The sequence below is a fragment of the Oncorhynchus mykiss genome, chromosome 25 (genome assembly GCF_057628025.1).
Source record: "Oncorhynchus mykiss isolate SJ-2025 chromosome 25, ASM5762802v1, whole genome shotgun sequence".
In the NCBI taxonomy this organism is placed as follows: Eukaryota; Metazoa; Chordata; class Actinopteri; order Salmoniformes; family Salmonidae; genus Oncorhynchus; species Oncorhynchus mykiss.
In genome coordinates, this window is record NC_143046.1 from 50,367,588 (window position 1) to 50,394,362 (window position 26,775).

The 26,775-nt window shown below is 42.6% G+C and overlaps 1 protein-coding gene across 1 annotated transcript in view; it reads right to left on the bottom strand.

Moving 5' to 3' along the window:
- The window catches only part of alk (ALK receptor tyrosine kinase), a 698,893-nt gene extending 675,546 nt beyond the window's left edge, over positions 1-23,347 (bottom strand). Inside the window, exon 1 of the mRNA XM_090220448.1 lies at positions 21,578-23,347. Within this exon, the coding sequence (XP_090076574.1) occupies positions 21,578-22,343 (766 nt within the window). The 5' untranslated portion in view covers positions 22,344-23,347. The remainder of the gene's footprint in view (positions 1-21,577) is intronic.
- Between the last annotated feature and the right edge of the window lie 3,428 nt (positions 23,348-26,775).

Here is a 26,775-nt window from a genome sequence, read left to right on the forward strand (position 1 = left end):
CCTTACTCCATTTGCACACACTGTATATAGATTGTTCTATTGTGTTATTGACTGTACTTTTGTTTATCCTGTGTAAGTCGGTGTTGTTATTTGTCACACTGCTTTGCTTTATCTTGGCCAGGTCGCAGTTGTATATGAGAACTTGTTCTCAACTGGCCTACCATGTTAAATAAAGGTGCATTTTTTTATTATTTTTTTACTTTCAGTTTCACTTAGCTAGCAAATGCATCTGGCTAGTTTAATTACTAAAACACCCTGCTCAAACAGAGGGATGCTATGTTAGCTAGCTGGCTATGACTATCCAACACAACACTAGAACTCTTCCAAGTTTTTAACGTAATGTATTGCCACAGGGGCCTGCTGGTGTAATTGCTTACTGACTATACACTAACGTTACTGCATGATTGCAGGGGTGTATTTGTTCCGCTGATTCTATTGAAAAACGTTTTTTAAACAGAAGAAAATGAAACAGGGATAAAAAAAATACCTGAATTTGTCTAATAGAAACTCTCATTTGAATCTGTTGGTTTAATGTTTGCACCCTAGATAAACTAGATGCAGGCAAGAGTGTGCAAAGCAGTATGTCCATGTGTCTGTCATCTCAAATCTCTCTCTCGACCTGTGTGCACTTACGTTGTAAACTTTCATTCATAGGCTAGGTTGTAGCAACCTCATGATGGGTAGAGTATCATGTAGTAGACTAAACCTATCAATGTTACATTGAACTGGGTGAATGGATTATGAATGACAGTCATCAAACATGCTGTTATAGAAATAAGGCCATGTTCATGGATTTCTTTTTTCCTCCCTCATCATAAACGACACTGACCACCACTGACATAGTCACACCCTACATAGCCACATGGGTATTGAAGCGTCATCAACAGAGCAGTTGCAAATTCCGTTTTTTCTATGTTAAATGTGTTTGGCAAGCCAGAGAGATGGCCGCGGAGAGTGAGAGGACATGGGTAAGTTTATGACCTGTTAGTGATAAAAACCTTGTCTTAGTCGACTGAGAATTTACAAGAGCATGGAATGAGAAAGTGGTGTCTAATAATACCTGAATTGTCACGTTCGTTTAGAGATGGATTAGACCAAGGTGCAGCGTGGTATGCGTACATCTTTTTTTTATTTAAATGACACCAAAAAAAATCAAAAACCGAACATAACACTACATGCAGAAAGCAACTACACACAAACTAAGGTGGGAAACAAGGCTGCCTAAGTATGATCGCCAATCAGAGACAACGATAGACAGCTGCCTCTGATTGGAAACAATACCGGCCAACAAAGAAATAGAAAAACTAGAATGCCCACCCAAATCACACCTAACCAAATAGAGAAATAAAAAGGCTCTCTAAGGTCAGGGCATGACATGTATAGTATTTTAACCTACTACTTATTCTCAGTACATACATCATACAGTCAGTCATGTTATGCAAAGCTATTTGTCACCTGAAGTGTCATACGTGCTTAGAGGTCATATTGAAATGTATACACAGAAGAAGTTAAGTTTAAGCTTAAAGCATACTTACAGTCATCATTATTATAGTTGAATGGTATTATATGTATTATACCATTTTACCGATCTGTAGTATGACAGGAACACCTACTCAAAAATGCCCAGTATGATGTTGTTTTGGGTGTGTTTGGGTAACCAAACAACCAATTACTTCAGAAGTAAAAGAGCACTCATTAGAACAGTTGTAACAGTGTCATTTTATCTGAGAACTCCTTTGTGTACCCTCACAGTACACTCCATCCTTTATCGCCTTTCTCTTTTTTTCTGTCACTCTTTTTGTCTTTTACCTAAATTAGAATATAGCTTTATTTGTATGACCCACAAGGTACGAAAACCTAATTATGTATTTATGATGGTGTGTATAGACAGTATATGAATAGAAAAGGTGTGTACTGCAGTAGTTATTTAGGAAAAGGCTTTACTAGAATGCAGTATATACATATGAAGTGGGTAATGAAAACATTATTAAAATGACCAGTGTTCAATGACGATGTACTGTACGTAGGGCAGCAGTCTATAAGGTGCAGGGTAGAGTCCGGGGGGGGGGGGGAAGCCGGCTAGTAACAGAGACTAAGTTCAGGGAAGGGTACTGGGAGGAGGCTGGCTACTGGTGACTATAAAACAGTCTGATGTTGAGGATATAGAAGCTGTTTTTCAGTCTCTCAGTCCCAGCTTTGATGTACCTGTACTGTCTCCGATCTAGATGGTAGCGGTGTGAACAGGCCGTAGCTCGGATGGCTGAGGTCCTTGATTATCTTCTTGGCCTTCCTGTGACACCGGGTGCTGTAGACATCCTGGAGGGTAGGCATTGTGCTGATCGCGGCACCTTCAGTAGAGCCCTGCGTTTGCAGATGACGCAATTGCCGTACCAGACAGTGATACCATATCTTACTTCTATTACAGCATACTGGATGACTCTCATTCATATTCCATTAATTCATAGGCTACTACCTGATACTCACATTTTCCCTATATCCATCATGAGGTTGCTACAACCTAGCCTATGAATGAAAGTTTACAAACATACACGTTCAAAAGTTTGGGGTCACTTAAAAATGTCCTTGTTTTTGAAAGAAAATATATATATTTTTTCCATTTAAAATAACATCAAATTGATCAGAAATACAGTGTAGACATTGTTAATGTTGTAACTGACTATTGTAGCTGGAAACTGCTGATTTTTAATGGAATATCTACATAGGCATACAGAGGTCCATTATCAGCAACCATCGCTCCTGTGTTCCAATGGCACATTGTGTAAACTAATCCAAGTTTATAATTTTAAAAGGCTAATTGATCATTAGAAAGTCCTTTTGCAATTATGTTAGCACAGCTGAAAACACTGTTGTACTGATTAAAGAAGCAATAAAACTGACCTTCTTTAGACTAGTTGAGTATCTGGTGCATCCGCATTTGTGAGTTTGATTACAGGCTCAAAATGGCCAGAAACAAAGACCTGTCTTCTGAAACTCGTCAGTCTATTCCTGTTCTGAGAAATTAAGGCTATTCCATGCGAGAAATTGCCAAGAAATTGAAGATCTCGTACATTGCAGTGTACTATTCCCTTCACAGAACAGCGCAAAAAGGCTCTAACCAGAATAGAAAGAGGAGTGTGGGCCCCGGTGCACAACTGAGTAAGAGGACAAGTACATTAGAGTGTCTAGTTTGAGAAATAGACGCCTCACAAGTCCTCAAATGGCAGCTTCATAAATAGTACCCGCAAAACACCAGTCTCAATGTCAACAGTGAAGAGGAGACTGGGTCGCTGGCCTTCCAGGCAGAGTTCCTCTGTCCAGTGTCTGTGTTATTTTTCCCATCTTAATCTTTTCCTTTTATTGGCCAGTCTGAGATATGTTTTTTTCTTTGCAACTCTGCCTAGAAGGCCAGCATTTACTGTTGACAATGAGACTGAGTTTTGAAGAGGCCAAATTCCCTCACCATCACCGACTACACAACATGCAGACCTCACGATTTAACTTCAATCACTCTGTCTATAGAGAAACAAAAGGGTGGGTAGGGAGAGTGTACTGCCCCTACCTTCTACATTAGATCGATCTCTAATGGCTTCTTCTCCTTTGATGGCCTCTGTTTAATCAGAGTAAAAGCCGGGACCAGCTTTCTGCCCGGTCACAGGCATTAATTTGTCCTCTCCCGTTCATTTGTTGTTGTTTTTATTACTGCACCAGCAACAGGCCGGCTTTCATCATCCAGCTGATGTAGCCCTGCTCAATAATAAAGCAGTAAGGGGGGCGAGATGAATGACCCGTGGGCCGGCGGGCCGATTCATAGCCCCACAGCCGAGCCCCAACATCTGTACTTCCTTCTGTAATATACTGTACACCAAAATACCTTTCTACAATTCGAGAAATGTTGGAATTGGAGCATTAAATCCAGTGCTCATATTCCACATTTGTCTTTATCATTCAATTATACATTTTCTTCTTTGTGTTCTTGGAAATGGAAGGAAATTCAATTGTATTTGGAGTTAAGCAGCTTGGTCTGAGAAAATTCTGTGTCAACTTTTTTCAGGCCTGTGGGGTTCCTCAGGGATCGGTATCAGGCCAGTTCCACATTTAGTTTGGGTCAAGATAAGAACACATATAAACGGGAGCTTGTTTCACATCAGTACACGGCTTAGGCCACTCCAGAGTCCAGAGCAGTGTGAAAAACCTCAGGATCAAACAGCTGTCAGGCTTCCAGTTCCTTACAAAAATGTCCCCCCTATCCCCTGAAGTCATTAGCTACAGCCGGTCTACTCCTCCTTAGTGACCCTTTAGAATGGGCCAGTGCCCTGGCTGTTTGGTTCCTGTTCTCAGGCCATGTTAAAGCCGTCACACTGCACAGCCATCAGTTCCCAGGCTCATGTACCTGTATTGTCCTGTCATTGTATAGCATAACGAGAGCTCCAGTGGCTCACTATTTCTGTGTGTGTGTGTGTGTGTGTGTGTGTGTGTGTGTGTGTGTGTGTGTGTGTGTGTGTGTGTGTGTGTGTGTGTGTGTGTGTGTGTGTGTGTGTGTGTGTGTGTGTGTGTGTGTGTGTGTGTGTGTGTGTGTGTGTGTGTGTGTTGGTTGGTTTATCTATCCTTGTGGGGAACTAAACTAAAATCCCCAAATGTCCCCACTAGGAAAGTAAGGAGAATTCTCCCTCATCCCCATGAGGACAAAGGCTATTTTAAGCTTTGGGGTTCGATTTGATGTGATTTATTAGTATCCCCATTAGCCGACGTCAATAGCGACAGCTAGTCTTACTGGGGTCCAACACATAACAAAAAAGACATACACCTATCATCTATCAGTTACACATACTGTGTCTTCAGAAAGTATTTAGACCCCTTGACTTTTTCCACATTTTGTTACGTTACAGCCTTATTCTAGAATGTATTACATTGTTTTTTTCCTCATTAATCTACACACAATACCCCAATATGACAAAGCAAAAACGTTAAAAAAATTTATTTTAGCAAATTTATTGATGCTACAAGGTTGGCACACCAGTATTTGAGGAGTTTCTCCCATTCTTCTCAGCAGATCCTCTCAAGCTCTGTCAGGTTGGATGGAGAGTGTCGCTGCACAGAAATTTTCAGGTCTCTCCAGAGATCGAGTTCAAGTCTGGGCTCTGGCTGGGCCACTCATCAAGGATCTCTCTTTACTTTGCGCCGTTCATCTTTCCCTCGAACCTGACTAGTCTCCCAGCCCCTGCTTCTGAAAAACATCCCCACAGCATGATGGGATGGGATGATAGGGATGGTGCCAGGTTTCCTCCAGATGTGACGCTTGTCATTCTGGCCAAAGAGTTCAATTTTGCATCCATCAGACCAGAGAATCTTGTTTCTCATGGTCTGAGTCTTTTAGGTGCCTTTTGGCAAACTCCAAGCAGGCCGTCATGTGCCTTTTACTGAAGAGGGGCTTCCGTCTGGCCACTCTACCATAAATTCCTGGTTGGTAGAGTGCTGCAGAGATGGGAGAACCTTCCAGAAGGACAACCATCTCCACAGAGGACCTCTATCAGAGTGATCATCAGGTTCTTGGTCACCTCCCTGTCCAAGGCCCTTCTCCCCGGATTTCCCAGTTTGTGTTTGTGCATTTGTGTGTGTGTGTGTCTGATCCATGTCAGCAAGGTCTCCAAATAGTCCCTTTCCCTTTATTCACTCCTGAACAGTAGGACATCTAGTATGCATACCTATATGAAATGCGTCTGAGGTGTCATTTAATGGTTTTCCTCCCATCAGTCAAGGGATTTACCATGGATATTTGCCATCTGTATCCTCCAATACGTGACAGTTGAATCGGGCGGTTCATTATTACTCAAGCTAGAATGTGCGATTGTAACATGAGCTGTTTCATAGCAAAGTGTCATTGGCCCTTTCAAGGGATAGATTAGATATAGGTCTTCTCCACTATTCTCCAAGCTTGGCATTCATTCACAGAGAAACATCTGATCGATTTAAATACGAATTTGACATCGACATCCACCCCTCCTCTCTTCCAAGGGCCTAAGCAAAAATCACATAACTTGAAACCCTCCAAAACATCTGTGTATGCTTGATTTTTGATTGGTATCAAGTTTCAAACTGGAAGTGAGCCAAACTCATTTGCTGCCAATGGCCGCAATGCACTGGTTGACTTGTGTCTTCCCACTCCCCTTTTGTTTAATCGCAGCAGATGCTATCATAGCAAGGGGAAGACTTATCTCTCCAAGCGCTTTAGGGTCAGCAAATTTCGTATTAGCGATAAGCAAAAGAGTCGCCGCAGTGCTATATTGATGACCACGCTTTCCACTAGGTGAATTAATTACCCTGGCCCTGTCACACTGCCAGCCCTCTTTGTCTAGTCTTCATTTTTTTCTCTGTGCCTCTCTTTCTCTCTCTCTACCTCTCTTTTTTCCACTTAGCTCCAGAGCAGTAACAAGCAAGGTCAGGAGATGTCTAGGGAAACATTTAGTGGCGGGACAGGGGCCAGACTGAGCTTGGGCTGGAGGCAGATTCCCTGGACCGAATGCAAGCAAGCAAGGTCACCCCCGAAGTCGTCCAACTGGCATTAGTAGCGAAACACAGAGCTTTTTGATTTATCCATGTTGCACTGCTGATGTGGCCGCATCAAACCTGGCTACTGACTCCATGTTATACTGTTCCAGCAGGACCAATGACCGTAATGTACCCAGCTGCCTCAAAGAACCCCACTGCTCCCTAGTGGACATCATAACCAAGACTGTTTCAATTTTTTTTTAAATGCTTGTCGATTAGCCCTGAAGCTATTCACATATTTGGACAAAATGTGACTTGGTTAAATTCGAGGATGACTTGAATAATGAGTGTACACTACAACTACGTCAATGCAGGAGGTGGTGGGTTTGGGGAAATTCTAGTTGAATAGTGATGTTCAACGACACGTCCTGCTCGCCACTGTTGGTGTACCATGCTGTAGTAGTGTGTCCTTACCCTGACAGTGACTGTACTCAAAGACACAAGCAAAACAAGAAAAACATGGGTTCAAATAAGGACAAAGCCTCTACAATGCCATTACCGAAGACGATGGATGTTCATTTGTCGATCACAACATGCAAACCCATCTATTTAGACATTCTTCAATTATTTACCTGTATAATCTGTGCTATCAAGTGTGGAGCGGGTACCTGCTTGCCTAATGCACTGAATTGAAACTTTGAGAAGCCACATTCATCTTGACTGAAAATGAACAGCAAAAATTCCTGACTTTCCAAACTTTTCCACGCGGAGTACACTCTTCGCTGCTCAAGCCAAGGAGATAAGCCGTCTGCTCGGAGACGTCGGAGAGGGAGTACAGAAACACTCTGTACACTGTATTCCGTCCCCATGATTCTCTCAACCTCTCCATGCCGCTGAGCACATTGGGGCACACTCACCGGCGCTCCCACCATTCAGATAAGCCCAAACAGCTCCTCAAGCTGTTTGCAGGACAACAGGTACAGCAAGCTTTACAAGGAGATTTGGAGAATATCAGGGACAACTGAGTATTAATTGAGAGCATTAATTGAGAGTCAGGTGAACTACTGTTCTGTGGTCTGGGGAAATGCATCATCAAGTGAAGTAAGGATGCTGCAGAATGCACAGAACAAAGCAGTCATGCGCAGTGTTCTTGGTTGGTCATCAATCGATAAGATAATTTTAAAAAAACATGCTTATTTTATTTACTAATAATCATCATTTAAAATGGCCAAGTTCTATTCACAACGGTACTCAGTTGGTAAGAGACAGACATTCCATAAATACTAGGAATAGATTGTTCACCATCTATGCATTATCCAGACAGAAAAGAAAAATAGGCAAAAGAACATTTCGATTTAGAGCAACAAAGAAATGTAATAAATTAACTGAGCAAACTATAAACCTTTCAATATATAAATTTAAACATTCTTTTAAAACGATTTAAATGTAATACATAGAAATCTTGTGGGACTATAGTGGATGAAGAATCAATATTTTTTAGATTGAGTATTTATTGGGTCATTATGTTAGTATATTATGTATGTTTGTAATAGTGTGTTATATGTGAAAATGTGTTCGTATTATTATTAATTGTATTTTAATGTTTCATGACTCTTGGAAGATTAGTCCAAATGGGGACTAAAAGAGATCCAAATCAAAGCCCCTCCAATGCCACTACTCGCCCCACTTCACCCCCTTCTGCACCCCTCATCTCTGCCCTAACCTCCCCATCCATGCATTTAGAAGCTGGGGGCCCGTTCCACAGGCCAGATGGTCAAGTGGAGCGATGGGCGAATTGATACGCACCTTGCTCTTCTCTCAAAAATGAGGTGTGTCTACGAGAGGGAAACAGAGGAGGAAAGGAGATTATTGTGGGAAATTATTGTGGAAACTGTGCCTTCCCCAGAAGCTACAGAATCTCCACTTTGCTGCTACTTCTTCCCCCTTTCATGGCGGATTGTATCCTGTTATAAGTGGGTTTTGGCCAGTGACAAGGATACGGCTCACATCGCTCCACGCTCCTCGACAATACAATTACAGATCATAAAGGGAGCCGAGGAAGATGTATAAATGGAATCTAATGTGAGGTGCATCATCATCGACAGACTACTTTCTGCCCCTCCACATCCCCATGTTCATGCTTGAGAGGGCATCATGAGAGGGTGTTGATTGTGACTACCGGCATCCACATAAACACACACTGCTCACATAATGACATTGATGTCCTACTACCCTTGGAAGGACCTTGGTGTGTTAATCCACTAAGCTACACAGATATACACAGGTGACCAGTTAATTAGGTACATTCCCCACACCATTACACCACCGCCACTAGCCTGTACCGTTCACACCAGACAGGACGTGGCCATGGATTCATGCTGCACACGTCAAATCCTGACTCCAACTCCTCAATTGTCCAGGGTTGGTGATTGCGTGCCCACTGGAGCTGCTTCTTCTTGTTTTTAGCTGATAGGAATGGAACCCGGTGTGGTTCTGTGCTGCAATAATTCTAAAATGCCTTTCTGCACACCATTGTTGTACTGCACGGTTATTTGCCTGTCTGTGGCCCGCCTGTTACCTTGCATAATTCTTGCCATTCTCCTTCGACCTCTCATCAACGTGCTGTTTTCACCCACAGGTCTGCCACTGACTGGATTTTTTTTTGTCGCACCATTCTCTATAAACCCTAAACAATGTCATGCATGCAAAGCCCAGGAGGCTGGCCGTTTCTGAGATACTGGAACCGGCGCGCCTGGCACCGACGAGCATACCACACTCAAAGTTGCTTAGTTCACTCATTTTGCCCATTCTAACGTCCAATTGAACAGTAACTGAATGCTTCGATGCCTGTCTGTCTGCTTTATATTACAAGCCATGGCCATGTGACTCACTGTCTGTAGGTGCAAACCATTTTTGTGAACTGATTGGTTTACCTAATAAACTGGCCACTGATTGTAGATTGCAAGTAAGTCTGTGTAACATTCTGACTTAACCATTATCCTTGTGGGTGAGAGGAGAGTGATGTACTGTATCACGGCAAAGTTGGGCAAATGGGAGACATCTGTTGATTAATCTCGATTTACCCAGAACAAGGGATGGGAAATCATTTATCTATTCAAACAATATCATTACATTTTTTTAAACTTTGTTTCAACTTGGATACTTGTTTGACGCGCAGCCTGCAAAACTCGTACATGACTCGGGAGACACTGTGCATAGCTGCTGTAGCATGGCAGGGGAATGGGCAGGGACTGGTGTTGTGTGTGACACTAGACTGAGATAGAGAAAAAGTAGCCACTGACTCGCACTAAATAGACAAACTTGTAAATGCTATAGGTTATTTATCATACCATCTGGCAGTGCCTGTCTTTACTGCATCAAATCGATGTAAAAAAAAAAGCTAGCTAAGATGTTTGCTAGGCATGGCAGCTAGATAACTAGGCTAGTTGAGGCTATTTCGCTGCGTTCCCCGTCCATGTCTAGAACAACTCCATTTAGATGTAACAACAGCCTACCTGTCGGTTGCTCGTGGTAGCCTACTCCTTTATTTAGCTTACTCAATTCCGTAATTTTAATTGCATTTTGAATTGACTAGCGATCTCCTAAAAAAAATGGAGCCAACAACAAGCTACACGTGTGAAACCTGTGTAGGCTATACAGTATGTCTTTTTATGGGGCTCACATCATCAAAATATCATTCAAAAGTTTGTTGTTTTATTAAATTAAGAATTTAAAATGTCATGGTATATTTTTGTGTGTAGCAATGTCACATAGATAATTATATTTAAATGAGGCAAATTTAATGGGCCAAATGTCCCCTCCCCTTCTGAAATTAAAAAGATGCTTACACCTGCAAAAAAGTTATTTGTGCAAATAACCAGTGAAGAAAAACCCAAGCACCAGAACTAATGCTGCTGATCTCACGCATCCATTGTATCATGATAGATCTATGGTACCATTTATGTTCCATGAGAGATTATCCGTTGATGAATGATGGACAACAGATGATTTCCTCTATAAAAAAAACAACACTATGTCGCCTTTGTGCCATATGTACTCGTCCAAAAATCATTGACCTGGGTTGAACTTTTGACATTTAAAAACAGAGAATAATTGAATGCATTTATGATTTAATCCGTCTTCATGAGTGTGTGTGACCGTAGCCTCAATATTAGCAAGGTTGCACAGCAATAGGTGTACTGTGGTCTCCACAGTGACAGCACATATGAAGTCTATATTGAGTATAATAAAAAATGTTGCTTAATGTTTCAGTTGATGTTTCAGTTGAGTCTCGAGGTTGGAATAAACAGACAATTGATAGAAAGAACTCCTGCCTTTCCATGTTTTGAAAAGGTGGCTTCTGGGTAGGTTTAACATCATTGCAATGTCAGAACAAAATGTGACCGAAATTGTGTTTTTTACATTGGCTTAAAGTACAGACAGCTAGAAAATGGTACAGTATATCACACACTGCAGTTGAGGCACAATGGGAAAGTAATTCTGTTTTGAAAGTTGATAAACTTGTAATCCCACTTTTGAGAAAATGGCCCTTGAATATTTTTGGTACACCTACTGGCCCTTGAATATTTTTTCTACACCCATTCAGCATCGTTCACACCCTCTTAAGCCTTAGCCCCACACATCTCTTTAAGGATTTTCTCATCTCCCGGCATGTTCAGCCCTTTCATTATCTCACACAATCATGGCTAGCGGGAAGGTTACTGTATTTTATTGTGGCTAAACCAACTAGGCACGTAATTTAACAATTTGATTTGTATTTATGGATTTGTTATTAAGGCACATGTTCTAGAAGGCATTTCTGCCAAAAAATACATGTTTACGTTCAAATGGCGCTCCTGTGAAGTAGTGACGTGTGACATACGCCTAGTTTTCTGAAACGAGTCACAAATATGGTACATGCACTGACAATCTCTGTCCTCCGGCTCGTTCCAACATGAATGCAGAAAAGGTCACATTTCTCAATGTGACACCACTGTTGCCCATTATGGCCAAGCAGAGAAAACGAGGTGTGTGCTGATGTCATGGCATTCTAAATTCCATACACATGAACGCACACACACACACACAAATCCATTGTAACACGCACATACCCTGTTCACAGAGAAAACTAGGTCTGTGGCATTCCAAATTATACACACACACACATCATCTCCACCAATGTAACTCACACAAACACTGTCTGACTTCCTACATGCTGCACGTTACCTAATCCCTGAGCATTGTAAAGTGGGGCATCTCTGAAGAAAGGAGGGGCGGCTGCATAAATAAGCAATTGATGTGTGCCTCTTTCTCCATAACTAGCTTTAAGCTAAAACTCCTGTGCCCCAGCTTCCATATGCACAGTGCCATTAATCAAAAAAGTTGTTGGAAGTTCTCAAAGAACAAATAAAAAAGTGACGTAAGTAACTAAAACATCAGGGAACGGAGACAGTGGCGACCAGCCGACCACACAGTGGCTAGAACCACAGTAGTCACCTTGAAATAAAGGATGTCGTCATATCAAATAATTGCTACAGCATTAAATAGAAGTGCAGTGATTTAACATCATTAGAAGCATTAGGCGCCTCCACCATGTCAAGGTGTTTATCAATACCTCACCGTTTGGCAAGCTTTTCCTCACTAATATTTTCTGCAAGGTTGCTCACGAATCAGCATAAGCCGCATAGCATAAGTGTGCATACTGGGTTATATTTTTGCAATATTTTCCAAGCTCCTTGGAGACGCAGCCAATGAATATGAGCAATAATGGATAAGAAACGGAAATGTTTCCAATGTTTTGAAGCGTGGCCAGAAAGTCTAATGATTTAATTATAATTGTTTCTGCTTTTGTCACGAGGAGGAGTGATTACACTGACTGTGCGGCCCACAGATAGATTGTAGCAGGGTAAAGGTTTGCCTCATTAAAATGCATACATTTTATACATCTGTACCAATCTGGGGGCAGCTCTGGAAAAAAAATAGAGACGACTGTAAATTACTATAATAACGCAAACAGAATCAGTTTGACAGCGGTTCGTTGGATGTAAGCCGTGTGGGACTGATTTTCTTGCATACAAGAAATGTCAACAGCTCTTAAGGTATTGATTGGCCGGAAATGTAACATCATGCTATTAAGCACATACACTTCCTAAAAGATTTTAATTGAACTCAACTATAATTATGAACGGTCTGAATGTCCATATGTACTTTCTAATGTGATAGTAGAACATGTACGGGGGCAAGAATAATAAAAAATGAAGGCCACTTGATCTTGCTCAATATAATTTATTGATGAAGGACTGAACAAGCAACACCTTTGGGACTCAAGTGGGGTGAGCCCGGCGACATTGTCATGTGCAATCAGGCAATTCCTTGAATGTTTTGTCTACACCCATTATTATTTTAAATACGCACAGTACCAGTCAAAAGTTTGGACACACCTACTCATTCCAGGATTTTTCTTTATTTTTACAATATTCTACATTGTAGAATAATAGTGGAGACATCAGAACTATAAAATAACACATATGGAATCATGTAGATACAAAAAAAGTTTTAAACAAACATAAATATATTTTAGATTCTTCAAAGTAGCCACCCTTTGCCTTGATGACAGCTTTGTATTCTCTCAACCAGCTTCATGAGGTAGTCACCTGGAATGCTTTTCCAACAGTCTTGAAGGAGTTCCCACATGCTGAGCACTTGTTGGCTGCTTTTCCTTCAATCTGTGGTCCACCTCATCCCAAACCATTTCATACACACAAATCTAACTAAGGAATGGAATAAGGATATATAAATATATGGATGAGCAATAACAGAGCAGCATAGGTAAGATGCAATAGATGGTATAAAATACAGTATATACATTTGAGATAAGTAATGCAAGATATGTAAACATTATTAAAGTGGCATTATTAATAACCTCTTGGAACTACCCCTCCTGGATCCGGGAGAATTGTCATCAACTACACTAATTAGCATAACGCAACAGACAAAAAATCTTACTAGAAAATATTCATATTCATGAAATCACAAGTGAAATATAGTGAAACACAGCTTAGGCTTTTGTTAATCACCCTGTCGTCTCAGATTTTGAAATTATGCTTTACAGCCAAAGCAAGACAAGCATTTGTGTAAGTTTATCGATAGCCTAGCATAGCATTATGTCCAGCTAGCAGCAGGAAATTTGGTCACGAAAATCAGAAAAGCAATCAAATTAAATTGTTTACCTTTAATGAGCTTCGGATGTTTTCACTCACGAGACTCCCAGTTAGACAGCAAATGTTCATTTTGTTCCATAAAGATTATTTTTATAGCCGAAATACCTCCTTTTGTTGTTCACGTTTTGTTGAGAAATCCACCGGAAATTGCGGTCACGCCTTTGTCTATTACGCACAAATCACTCTGAGAGCCACCACCTGACCACTGACGCAATGTTGTCGTTCATGCTCATTTTTCAAAATAAAAGCCTGAAACTATGTCTAGTGGCTGTAGACACATTAGGGAAGCCATAGGAAAAGGAATCTGGTTGATATACCTTTCAATGGTAAATAGGGATGCATAGGAACACAGATGTTTCAAAATAAGCGTCACTTCCTGAGTGGATTGTTCTCAGGCTTTCGCCTGCAATATCAGTTCCGTTATAATCACAGACAATATTTTTACAGTTTTGGAAACTTTAGAGTGTTTTCTATCCTAAGCTGTCAATTATATGAATATTCTAGCAGCTGGTTCTGAGAAATAGCCCGTTTACTTTGGGAACATTATTTTTCCAAAAATGAAAATAGTGCCCCCTAGCCTTAAGAGGTTTTAAAGTGATCCATTTAATAAAGTGGCCAATGATTTCAAGTATGTATGTAGGCAGCTGCCTCTCTGTGTCCCGGCTTTGATGCACCTGTACTGACCTCGCCTTCTGGATGATAGCGTGGTGAACAGGCAGTGGCTCGGGTGGTTGTTGTTCTTGATTATCTTTTGGCCTTCCCGTTATATCGGGTGCTGTAGATGTCCTGGAGGGCATGTAGTTTGCCCCCGGTGATGCGTTGTGCAGACCGCACCACCCTCTGGACAGCCTTGCAGTTGTGGGCAGTGCAGTTGCTGTAACTGGCGGTGATACAGCCCGACAGACTGCTCCCAATTGTGCATCTGTAAAGGTTTGTGAGGGTTTTAAGTGACAAGCCAAATTTCTTCAGCCTCCTGAGGTTGAAAAGTCTGTATGTAGGCAGCAGCCTCTCTGTGTTAGTGATGGCTGTTTAACAGTCTGACGGCATTGCAATAGAAGCTGTTTTTTAATCTCAGTCTTCTTCACCACCCTGTCTGTGTGGGTGGACCATTTCAGTTTGTCTATGATGTGTACCCCGAGGAAATTAAAACTTTTCACTATCTCCACTGCTGTCCCATCGATGTGGATAGCGGGGTGCTACCTCTGCTGTTTCCTGAAGTCCACGATCATCTCCTTTGTTTTGTTGACGTTGAGTGAGAGGTTGTTTTGCTGACACCACACTCTAAGTACCCTCACCTCCTCCCTGTAGGCTGTCTCGTCATTGTTGGTAATCAAGCCTACTACTGTCATCTGCAAACTCGATGATTAAGTTGGAGGCGTGCATGGCCACACGGTCATGAGTACAGGAGGGGGCTGAGCACACACGCTTGTGGGGCCTCAGTGTTGAGGATCAGCGAAGTGTTGTTACCAACCATCACCACCTGGGGGAGGCCCGTCAGGAAGTCCAAGACCCAATTGCACAGGGCGGGGTTGAGACCCAGGGCCTCAAGCTTGATGATGAGCTTGGAGGGTACCAAGGTGTTGAATGCTGAGCTATAGTCAATGAACACCATTCTTACATAGGTATTCTGCGTGTCCAGATCGGATAGGACAGTGTGCAGTGTTATGGTGATTGCATCATCTGTGGAACTATTGGGGCGGTAAGCAAATTGAAGTGGGTCTAGGGTGACAGGTAAAGTGGAGGTGATATGATCCTTGATTAGCCTCTCAAAGCACTTCATGAAGTGAGACAGAAGTGAGTGCTATGGGGCGATAGTCATTTAGTTCAGCTACCTTTGCCTTCTTGGGTACAGGAACAATGGTGGCCATCTTGAAGCATGTGGGGACAGTAGACTGGGATGGGAGAGATTGAATAAATCCATAATCACACCAGCCAGCTGGTCTGTGCATGCTCTGAGGGTGCGGCTAGGGATGCCGTCTGGGCCGGCAGCCTTGCGATGGTTAAACAGTTTAAATTTCTTACTCAACCAGGCACGGAGAAGGAGAGCCCACAGTCCATGGTAGCGGGCCACGTTGGTGGCACAGAATTATCCTCAAAGCAGGCAAAAAATATGTTTAGTTTGTCTGGAAGCAAGGTGTCAGTGACGTGGCTGGTTTTTCTTTTGTAGTCCATGATTGTCTGTAGACCCTGCCACCAACGTGGCCCGCTACCATGATAGTCTGAGCCGTTGAATTGTGACTCCACTTTGTCTCTATACTGACATTTTGCTCGTTTGATTGCCTTGCGGAGGGAATAACTACACTGTTTGTATTCGGCCATATTCCCAGTCACCTTTCAATGGTTAAATGCAGTGGTTGGCGCTTTCAGTTTTGCACGAATGCCGCCATCTATCCACGGTTTCTGGTTAGGGTAGGTTTTAATAGTCACATTGGGTACAACATCTACTATGCACTTCCGTATAAACTCACTCACCGAATCAACATATAAATCAATATCATTCTCTGAGGCTACCCGGAACACCTTCCGGTCCAAGTGATCAAAACAATCTTGAAGCGTGGATTCCAATTGGTCAAACCAGCATTGTGCTTAGCACAGGTACATCCTGTTTGAGTTTCTGCCTATAGGAATGGAGGAACAAAGTGGAGTCGTGGTCAGATTTGCCGAAAGAAGGGAGAAGGAGGGCGTTGTATGCATTGTGGAAGTTAGAGTAGCAGTGATCCAAAGTTTTGCCAGCGCGAGTGCTACAGTCAATATGCTGATAGAGTTTAGCTAGCTAGCCTTGTTCTCAAATTTGCTTTGTTACCATCCCCATCTACAATAAGTGCACCCTCATGATATATGGTTTCCAGTTAGCATAAATGCCAGTGAAGTTCATTTGAGGGCCGTTGTGGTATCGGATTGAGGGGGGATATACACGGCTGTGACAATGACCGAGGAGAATTCTCTTGGTCGGCATTTGATAGTGAGGAATTCTAGGTCAGGTGAACAAAAGGACTTGAGTTCCTGTATGTTGTTACAATTACACCATGAGTCGTAAATCATGAAACATACACCCCCGCCCTTCTTCTTCCCAGGGAGATGTTTATTCCTGTCGGCGCAACGTACAAAGAATCCAGGTGGCTGTACAAACTCCAACAGCATATCCCGAGAGAGCCATGTTTCCGTGAAACAGAGTATGTTACAATCCCTGATGTCTCTCTGGAAAGCAACCCTTGCTCTAATTTTGTCTACCTTGTAATCTAGAGACTGGACATTAGCAAGTAATAAAAAATAATAATAATCCAAAATAATAAAAAAAATACATAAAAAATGTAATAAAATAAAAAGCGTGATGGGATGGCGTATTGCTGCAGAATGCTGCGGTAGCAATGCTGGTTAAGTGTGCCTTGAATTCTAAATGAATCACAGACAGTGTCACCAGCAAAGCACCCACACACCATCACACCTTCTCCTCCATCCTTCACGGTCGGAACCACACATGTGGAGATCATCCGTTCAACTACTCGTAGTCTCATAAAGGCACGGCGGTTGGGAGCAAAAATCTAACATTTGGACTCATCAGACCAAAGGACAGATTTCCACCGGTCTAAGGTCCATTGCTCGTGTTTTTTGGCCCAAGCAAGTCTCTTCTTCTTATTGGTGTCCTTTAGTAATGGTAACTTTACTGCAATTCGACCATGAAGGCCTGAGTCACGCAGTCTCCTCTGAACAGTTGACGTTGTTATGTGTCTTGTTACTTGAACTCTGAGGTGCAATCTGAGGTGCAGTTAATTGTGGATTTCTGAGTTTAGTAACTCTAATGAACTTATCACCTGCAGCAGAGGTAACTCTGGGTCTTCCTTTCCTGTGGCGGTCCTCATGAGAACCAGTTTCATCATAGCGCTTGATGGTTTTTGTGACAGCACTTGAAGAAAGTTCTTGAAAGTTCCGGATTGGCTGAACTTCATGTCTTAAAGTAATGATGGACTGTGATTTCTCTTTACTTATTTGAGCTGTTCTTGACATTTAAGCAAATAGGGCTATCTTCTGTATACCCCCCCCCCCCCCCCCCCCCCACCTACCTTGTCACAACACAACTGATTGGCTCAAATGCATTAACAAGGAAAGAAATTCCACAAATTAACTTTTATCATGGCACACTTGTTATTTGAAATGCATTCCACACCTCATGAAGCTGGTTGAGAGAATACCATGTGTGCAAAGCTGTCATCAAGGCAAAGGGTGGCTACTTAGAAGAATGAAATATAAAATATATTTAGATTTGTTTTAAAAAAATGTGGTTACTTCATGATTCTATATGTGTTATTTCATAGTTTTGATGTATTCACTATATTATACAATGTAGAAAATAGTTCAAATGAAGAAAAGCCCTGGAATGAATAGGTGTGTCAAAACTTTTGACTGGTACTGTATATATATTTCCTGAGTATTATATTTCTCCTAGATTTAGGACAGACACTTTTTGAAGTGTTTTTGAAACCTTGTTTCTTGTGATTTTTTTGACTGAACTAGACATTTTTGAATGTGTTATTCAATGCATTTCTATGGGCATTTATCAAATGTTTTTTCATATTTCTTTGATACATAAAGGGGTCAAATATCTAAATGATCCATAGTACTGCCATCTTAAAACAATTCCAATTGCCAGCTTAGCACCCCCCCTTCTCTCAACGACTTTGATTCGGTGATATGAGAAAACAGAATGGATCAACAACATTGTAGTTACTCCACAATACTAACCAAATTGGCAGAGTGAAAAGAAGGAAGCTGGAGAGAATGAAAATATTCAAAAACATGCATTCTGTTCAACTAGCTCTCACAGTCTCACTTCAGACTTAGACATTCATAGATGTTTCTCAAACCTCAAAGTTCAAAGTTTTTAAGGTTAAGTTTAGGCATTAGGGTTGAGGTTTGGGATATGTTTAAAACAAAAAACAAAAAAACAACTGTATATTGCTGGATTTGAACTTCCAACTGTTGAAAGCAGAGGCAGATGCTTATGTTAATGCCCATCCACCATCCCCATTGCTCTAGCAAAACCGAAACCTACTTGAAGGTAACAGCGCTCACTGTTGCCCCTAGTGGCTGGTTCTAGGGAGAACCATCAAATCAAATCAAATTTTATTTGTCACATACACATGGTTAGCAGATGTTAATGCGAGTGTAGCGAGATGATTGTGCTTCTAGTTCCGACAATGCAGTAATAACCAACGAGTAATCTAACTAACAATTCCAAAACTACTACCTTATACACACAAGTGTAAAGGGATAAAGAATATGTACATAAAGATATATGAATGAGTGATGGTACAGAGCGGCATAGGCAGGATGCAGTAGATGGTATCGAGTACAGTATATAGGTATACATGTGAGATAAATAATGTAGGGTATGTAAACATTATATTAAGTAGCATTGTTTAAAGTGGCTAGTGATATATTTTACATCAATTCCCATCAATTCCCATTATTAAAGTGGCTGGAGTTGAGTCAGTGTGTTGGCAGCAGCCACTCAATGTTAGTGGTGGCTGTTTAACAGTCTGATGGCCTTGAGATAGAAGCTGTTTTTCAGTCTCTCGGTCCCTGCTTTGATGCACTTGTACTGACCTCGCCTTCTGGATGATAGCGGGGTGAACAGGCAGTGGCTCGGGTGGTTGTTGTCCTTGATGATCTTTATGGCCTTCCTGTGACATCGGGTGGTGTAGGTGTCCTGGAGGGCAGGTAGTTTGCCCCCGGTGATGCGTTGTGCAGACCTTACTACCCTCTGGAGAGCCTTGCGGTTGTGGGCGGAGCAGTTGCCGTACCAGGCGGTGATACAGCCCGACAGGATGCTCTCGATTGTGCATCTGTAGAAGTTTGTGAGTGCTTTTGGTGACAATCCGAATTTCTTCAGCCTACTGAGGTTGAAGAGGCGCTGCTGCGCCTTCTTCACGATGCTGTCTGTGTGGGTGAACCAATTCAGTTTGTCTGTGATGTGTATGCCGAGGAACTTAAAACTTACTACCCTCTCCACTACTGTCCCATCGATGTGGATAGAGGGGTGTTCCCTCTGCTGTTTCCTGAAGTCCACAATCATCTCCTTAGTTTTGATGACGTTGAGTGTGAGGTTATTTTCCTGACACCACACTCCGAGGGCCCTTTGACTTACAAAGAACCCTTGTCTTCCAAAAAGGGTTCTTCAGATCAAAACGGTTCTGGTAGAACCCTATCCCTCCACAAAGAACCCTTTTGGAACACATTTTTTCTAAGAATGTAGGAGGCATGCATGGCGTACTAAAGCTGTGGGCTAAAACAAACTTTAGCTATCTCTGATGTGCATCCAAAGTTCTAATTTCTCCATTATTATATGTATTTATATATAAATATATGTATATATATATATATGTTCCTTGGCGAATGTTTGTATGAGGCGATTAGCCTGCCTCTATCCAATCAGTGGGATTCAGATCTGAGTTTGACGGTGTTGGATTGGTTGGTTAAAGTCCTGGTGAAAAAGGAAGGTCTCTGAAAATCAAATAGGCTAAGAATGTATAGGAACACCCGACATGGGGGAACTGTGCTATCAGACCGAGCCAGCCTCACATTTTGCTTATCTGACAGGTTTGATTACATTTTTCTAGGCCAGCCTCCCTCATCAAAGCGTTTAAGAAATTATGCTGATTACAGTGCACTGAAGACATGGGGAAGCACCCTGGAGTATTGAGTGCTAAGCATTCACTGAGATAATAGCTTCATTCGTGCTTGATCAAAATAAAGGCTGCTTGTTTAATCCCTAACCTATTGGTACTTATGTTGGATTGTTCAGGGAATTGATGAGGCCTTTTAGGCAGGTTCAGAAAGAAAAAATAAACTCATTAGCGCTACATAGCGGTAAATGAACAAAGACAGAGAATTCAGAGGTATTACTGCATAATACAATACATTCATGTGTGGCCCTATTGTAGACTATATGGGCTACAACTGAGGATACTTTGATTTGGAAGGTAAGTAAAGTCAATGTGGTCAAAATGAAAGAGAAAATAATTAGCTCTTTCATGTTTTATTTATTTAACTAGGCAAATCAGTTATGAACATTAAGAACCCCGGCTCTCAATGTAGTCTAATGCAAATTTTGGTGAACTCTAACCTACTCACCCAATCATTCATTAAGAAATGGCAACTGTTGAATAACAGAAATGCAACTTGCGCAACAAGAGTGCACTATAATTTGATGCAAAACCATCACCACACACCTTCTTTCATGAATAGACAACGTGTGTAATGCATGAGTATAAGATGAGTCATTATTTCCTATTGATTGTGTAGCTCAACTCTGTTACATAAGCACTACTTATGCCACTTAACTCAGAAAGTAATATCACAGTGCCATCACTCTGGTTGAAAACGTATCCATCCGCCATCTGATAACAAGTGCAGTAAATTGCCAAACCCAGGCCTGAAGCTATCATCAAGACAACGACCCTTGTCAAATCCAACAACACAATCAAACTGCAGTTTTCAGACAGGGCAACGAAACAAGCAACGGTGTATGAGAACAAAATACATATCGTGACATATTAGGCTACTGTGAAGGTATCCAGCTCTTTCCACAAAAAAGTTAAATAACACACAGTTTTTAGGCCGTACTTATTCCAACCAACACTAGCATCTTCGTTGCCGTTCATTCATTGATACAGTTTATTGCTAGACTACATGTCGTCCATTGAAGCATTGCATTATGTGTGTGTGTGTGTGTGTGTGTGTGTGTGTGTGTGTGTGTGTGTGTGTGTGTGTGTGTGTGTGTGTGTGTGTGTGTGTGTGTGTGTGTGTGTGTGTGTGTGTGTGTGTGTGAGACAGAGAAATTATGAGGAGGAGGGATCGATCTAAAACCTTACCTCCGGAGGCTATATGAAAAAAGAGGCGGGGGTCTGCTGCTCGTATCGCCGCGGTGTACTTGTCCTCTCTCCCGGGAACCTGTGCTTTCTTTTCTGGCATAAGCCTGACTCTTAGCCGGCCCCCTTCGGCGCCGAACCACCATTCCAAAATATTTGTTAGGTCAATTTCCAGGAAAAATACCGGGTCTTCCTCGTAGACTGCCAGTCCACCGCATCCCGTTTTAACCAAGTCCTCCCCAATTTCCACCACGACTTGATTCGATTTACGGCTGGCTTTCGTCAAACCCAAATTCAGAACTTTGGACAGCGGCCTCTTGTAGCCGTCCACCAGCACTGGTTGCGGAAGCTGTCCACCAGCACTGGTTGAATTCTCTGCCGCCATGCTATCGATTGCAACCAACTTTGGGTCAACAAAAGTAGCCACCGTTTTTTGTAAGGGAATGCAGTGCATCCTTAAATTAGCGCGCACCGTATAGCACCCACTAAAAGTCAGACAATCTCCGTTAAGTGGACGTTTAATTAACTCGGTAATGTAGTAGCGCAACAGAGAGGGCACTGCAAAATCCATGGCCAGGTTTTTCCTCTTGAGTCGGGAGTTGTAGGTCTGGTTGGAGTCTTTTTTGCTTCTAGCATCCCCGCTGCTGCTGCTGTTGCCAAGCCCCGCAGTGGGGAATGCAAGTCCTGCGGTGGTCATTTGCGAGGCGCACTGCAGCTCAGCAAGAAATGCCGCAGACCAAACGAACAAGTATAATATCCTGGTCGCCATGCTTGGAATCGAAAAATCTCCTTTTTGATTATGTTTTACCCCGGTTCCCTTCTCTTCTTTTTTCACGAACGCAGCACAAAATCAAAGCGCGAATCGATGATCATGCGGGCTCTGTAGTTCTGGCTAGTGCGCACCCGCGGCACATTCCCTTCACATCTGTTTGGTGATAATGGTGACTGTTGCTACTAACCCTTCTTCGTTAAAGAACAAAAGTGTCATAATTTGTCCTCCCTAAATGATGTTCTTTGTCACGGGTATATCGCCCCAATTACTCTCTTACTGCAGGGCGCTGCTTGATATGCACTGGGTCCGCTCCAGTGGCTATCAAAGGCTCCTTGTGTGTCTCGTGGCACAGTTGTGGGGTACAAGTAGTCGTTTGCCAGCGAAGAGATACAGTATCGCTCTCTCCTGTCATAAATCTTCTCTGACCATGTCAGTATTCAGCTAAATCTGTTTGAGCAATTCACCGAGTGTGAACCAATTTACTCCCAATGCTTCACCTCGATAAATGGAAAGTGGAACTTTAAATCCTAATACAAAATATATTTCCCTCGAATAAGACTATACCCACGCTGTCGGGACGCAGTCTCTCCAAGACTCTTTTCCGATGGCTTTTGCTGTTTTAAGTGCACGAGATGAGTCACCTGGCTCCCTACGTTCGTATTGTAAACTCACGTATGCATCCCCTTGACATCAGTGTAAAGCCAGATATCCTCGAATATGCGAATGAATATGAGACACATCTGTGCCAGAAAGTGTAGCCTCGGTCTGAGCGTCCGCCCGTTGAACGGCTGTTACAAACGTGTCGGGGAGCAGTATGCACCTTCAGATCAGTGTCAGCATCCGTTAAGGCGCCTAAATCTCATTGAAATTATCCAGGCCAAATACTGAGCCAGAGCGGCGGTGCTCCTGAAAATACCCCTAATTAATTTCAATTAATCATTAACCCATTAGCAAGAAAATGATTTATCCACTACTCTCTCCAAATGCATCCTGCCTGAATTGGTAATTGTTTGGTGTAGCCAACCCATGAACAATTTTGTCTCACCAAGAGGGAAGATAATTAAGCAAGAGGTGAGGCATAGCCAATGTAAGACTTTTGTTTTTTGTAAGACTTTTCTGTAAATTCAACAGTAAAACACTGTCAAGTGCACAGTAAAATATTGTTTTACAGAATTAATACAAAATTCTTAAAAATACTGTTAATAACTGTAATTGGAGAATATTAATGATGACATCAAAACTATGTCTAGGGTGCATGGGGTCATCAAGGCAAAGAGGGGCTACTTTGAATAATCCAAAATATAAAGTATATTTGGATTTCTTTAACACTTTTTTGGTGACTATATGAATCCATATGTGTTATTTCATAGTTTTGACATTTTCACTATTATTCTACAATGTAGAAAATAGAAGAAAAAAAATAAAGAAAACCCTGGAATGAGTAGATGTGTCCAAACTTTTGACTGGTACTGTATATATATACAGTTGAAGTCGGAAGTTTACATAATGTCATGTCCTGACCTTAGTTCCTTTTTTATGTCTCTATTTTAGGTTGGTAAGGGTGTGAGTTGGGTTGGGCATTCTATGTTTTGTTCTATGTTTGTATTTCTATGTGTTTTGCCTGGTACGGTTCCCAATCAGAGGCAGCTGTCAATCGTTGTCTCTGATTGAGAACCATACTTAGGCTGTTTTCTGTTTTGTGTCTGCACCAGACAGAACTGTTTTGGTTTCATTTCGGTCTCGTGTTGTTTTTGTCATTCAGTGTTCTGTTCTATTAAATAATCATGAACACTTACCACGCTGCGCTTTGGTCCACACCTTCTTCCACCAACAAAAACCGTTACAGAACCACCCACCACAACCGGAACAAGCAGCGTGGTAACCAGGAGCAGAGGGTTCTGGACTCCTGGACATGGGAGGAGATTTTGGACGGTAAGGGATCCTGGGCACAGGCTGGGGAATATCGCCGCCCCTGGGAAGAACTGGAGGCAGCTAAAACCGAGTGGTGGCGATATGAGGAGTTAGCACGGCAGCGCAACAGGGACGAGAGGCAGCCCCAAAAATGTATTGGGAGGGGGCACAGTCAGGTAGAAGACCTGAGCCAACTCCCCGTGCTTACCGTGGAGAGAGGTTGACCGGGCAGGCACCGTGTTATGCGGTGAGGCGCACGGTGTCCCCAGTGCGCACGCATAGCCCGGTGCTCTACATCGCAGCTCCTCGTATCGGCCGGGCTAGAGTGGGCATCAAGCCAGGAAGAATGAAGCCGGCTCAGCACATATGGTCTCCAGTACGTCTCCTCGGCCCGGTTTATATGGCACCAGCCCTACGCACGGTGTCCTCGGTTTGCCAGCACAGCCCAGTGAGGTCTGTTCCACCCCGCCGCACTTGCCGGGCTACAGGGGGTAACAGTGCGCCTCCATGGTCTGGTCCATCCGGTGCCTCCTCCACGCACCAGGCCTCCTGTGGCAGCCCCACGCACCAGGCTGTTTCTCCGTCTCCTCCCTCCAGGTGCTCCCTCCTGTCCAGCGCTTCCAGAGCCGCCCGTCAGTCAGGAGCTACCAGAGCCGCCTGTCAGTCAGGAGCTGCCAGAGCCACCCTTCACTCCAGCGTTGCCAAAGTCTCCCATCTATTTGGGGCCCGCTGAAAGGGTCCCCAGTCCGGGGTCGGCGGCGGAGAGGGTCGCCGCTCCAAAGGCACCACCAGAGCCGACACCGTGGACACATGCCCACCAAGACCCTCCCCAATGGGTTTAGGTTTTGCGGCCAGAGTCCCGCACCTTTGGGAGGGGTACTGTCACATCCTGAACTTAGTTCCTTTTTTACTTCTCTATTTTAGGTTGGTAAGGGCGTGAGTTGGGGTGGGCATTCTATGTTTTGTTCTATGTTTGTATTTCTATGTGTTTGGCCTGGTATGGTTCCCAATCAGAGGCAGCTGTCAATCGCTGTCTCTGAGAACCATACTTAGGCAGCCTGGTTTCACCCTTGAGTTGTGGGTAGTTTTGTGTCTGCACCAGACAAAACTTTCGGTTTCATCTCGGTCTCTTGTTGTTTTTGTCATTCAGTGTTCTATTAAATAATCATGAACACTTACCACGCTGCGATTTGGTCCTCACCTTCTTCCACCAACGAAAACCGTTACACATACACTTAGGTTGGGGTCATTAAAACTATTTTTTTCAACCACTTCACTACTTTCTTGTTTGCAAACTATAGTTTTGGCAAGTTGGTTAGGACATCTAATTTGTGCATGACGCAAGTAATTTTTCCAACAATTGTTTACAGACAGATTATTTTACTTATTCACTGTATCACAATTCCAGTGGGTCAGAAGTTTACATACACTAGTTGACTGTGCCTTTAAACAGCTTGGAAAATTCCAGAAAATGATGTCATGGATTTAGAAGCTTCTGATAGGCTAATTGACATAATTTGAGTCAATTGGAGGTGTACCTGTGGATGTATTTCAAGGCCTACCTTCAAACTCAGTGACTCTTTGCTTGACATCATGGGAATATCTAAAGAAATCAGCCAAGACCTCACTGTAGACCTCCACAAGTCTGGTTCATCATTGGGAGCAATTGCCAAATGCCTGAATGTACCACGTTAATTTGTACAAACAATAGTACGCAAGTATAAACACCATGGGACCAGGCAGCCGTCAGACCGCTCAGGAAGGAGATGCGTTCTGTCTCCTAGAGATGAACGTACTTTGGTGAGAAAAAGTGCAAATCAATCTCAGAACAAGAGCAACAAAGGACCTTGTGAAGATGCTGGAGGAAACAGGTACAAAAGTATCTATATCCACAGAAAAACAAGTCATATATTGACATAACCTGAAAGGCCGCTCAGCAAGAAAAAAGCCATTGCTCAAAAACCGCCATAAAAAAGCCAGGCTACGGTTTGCAACTGCACATGTGGACAAAGATTGTACTTTTTGAAGAAATGTACTCTGTTCTGATGAAACAAAAATAGAACTGTTTGGCCATAATGACCATCGTTATGTTTTAAGGAAAAGGGGGAGGCTTGCAAGCTGAAGAACACCATTCCAACCGTGAAGCACGGTGGTGGGAGCATCATGTTGTGGGGGTACTTTGCTGCAGGAGGGACTTGTGCACTTCACAAAATAGATGGCATCATGAGGCAGGAAAAGTATGTGGATATATTGAAGCAACATCTCAAGACATCAGTCAGGAAGTTAAAAATTGGTTGCAAATGGGTCTTTCAAATGGGCAATGACCCCAAGCATACTTCCAAAGTTGTGGCAAAATGGCTTAAGGACAACAAAGTCAAGGTATTAGAGTGGCCATCACAAAGCCCTGACCTCAATTCTATAGAAAATGTGTAGGCAGAACTCAAACAGCATGTGCGAGCAAGGAGGCCTACAAACCTGACTCAGTAACACCAGCTCTGTCAGGAGGAATGGGCCAAAA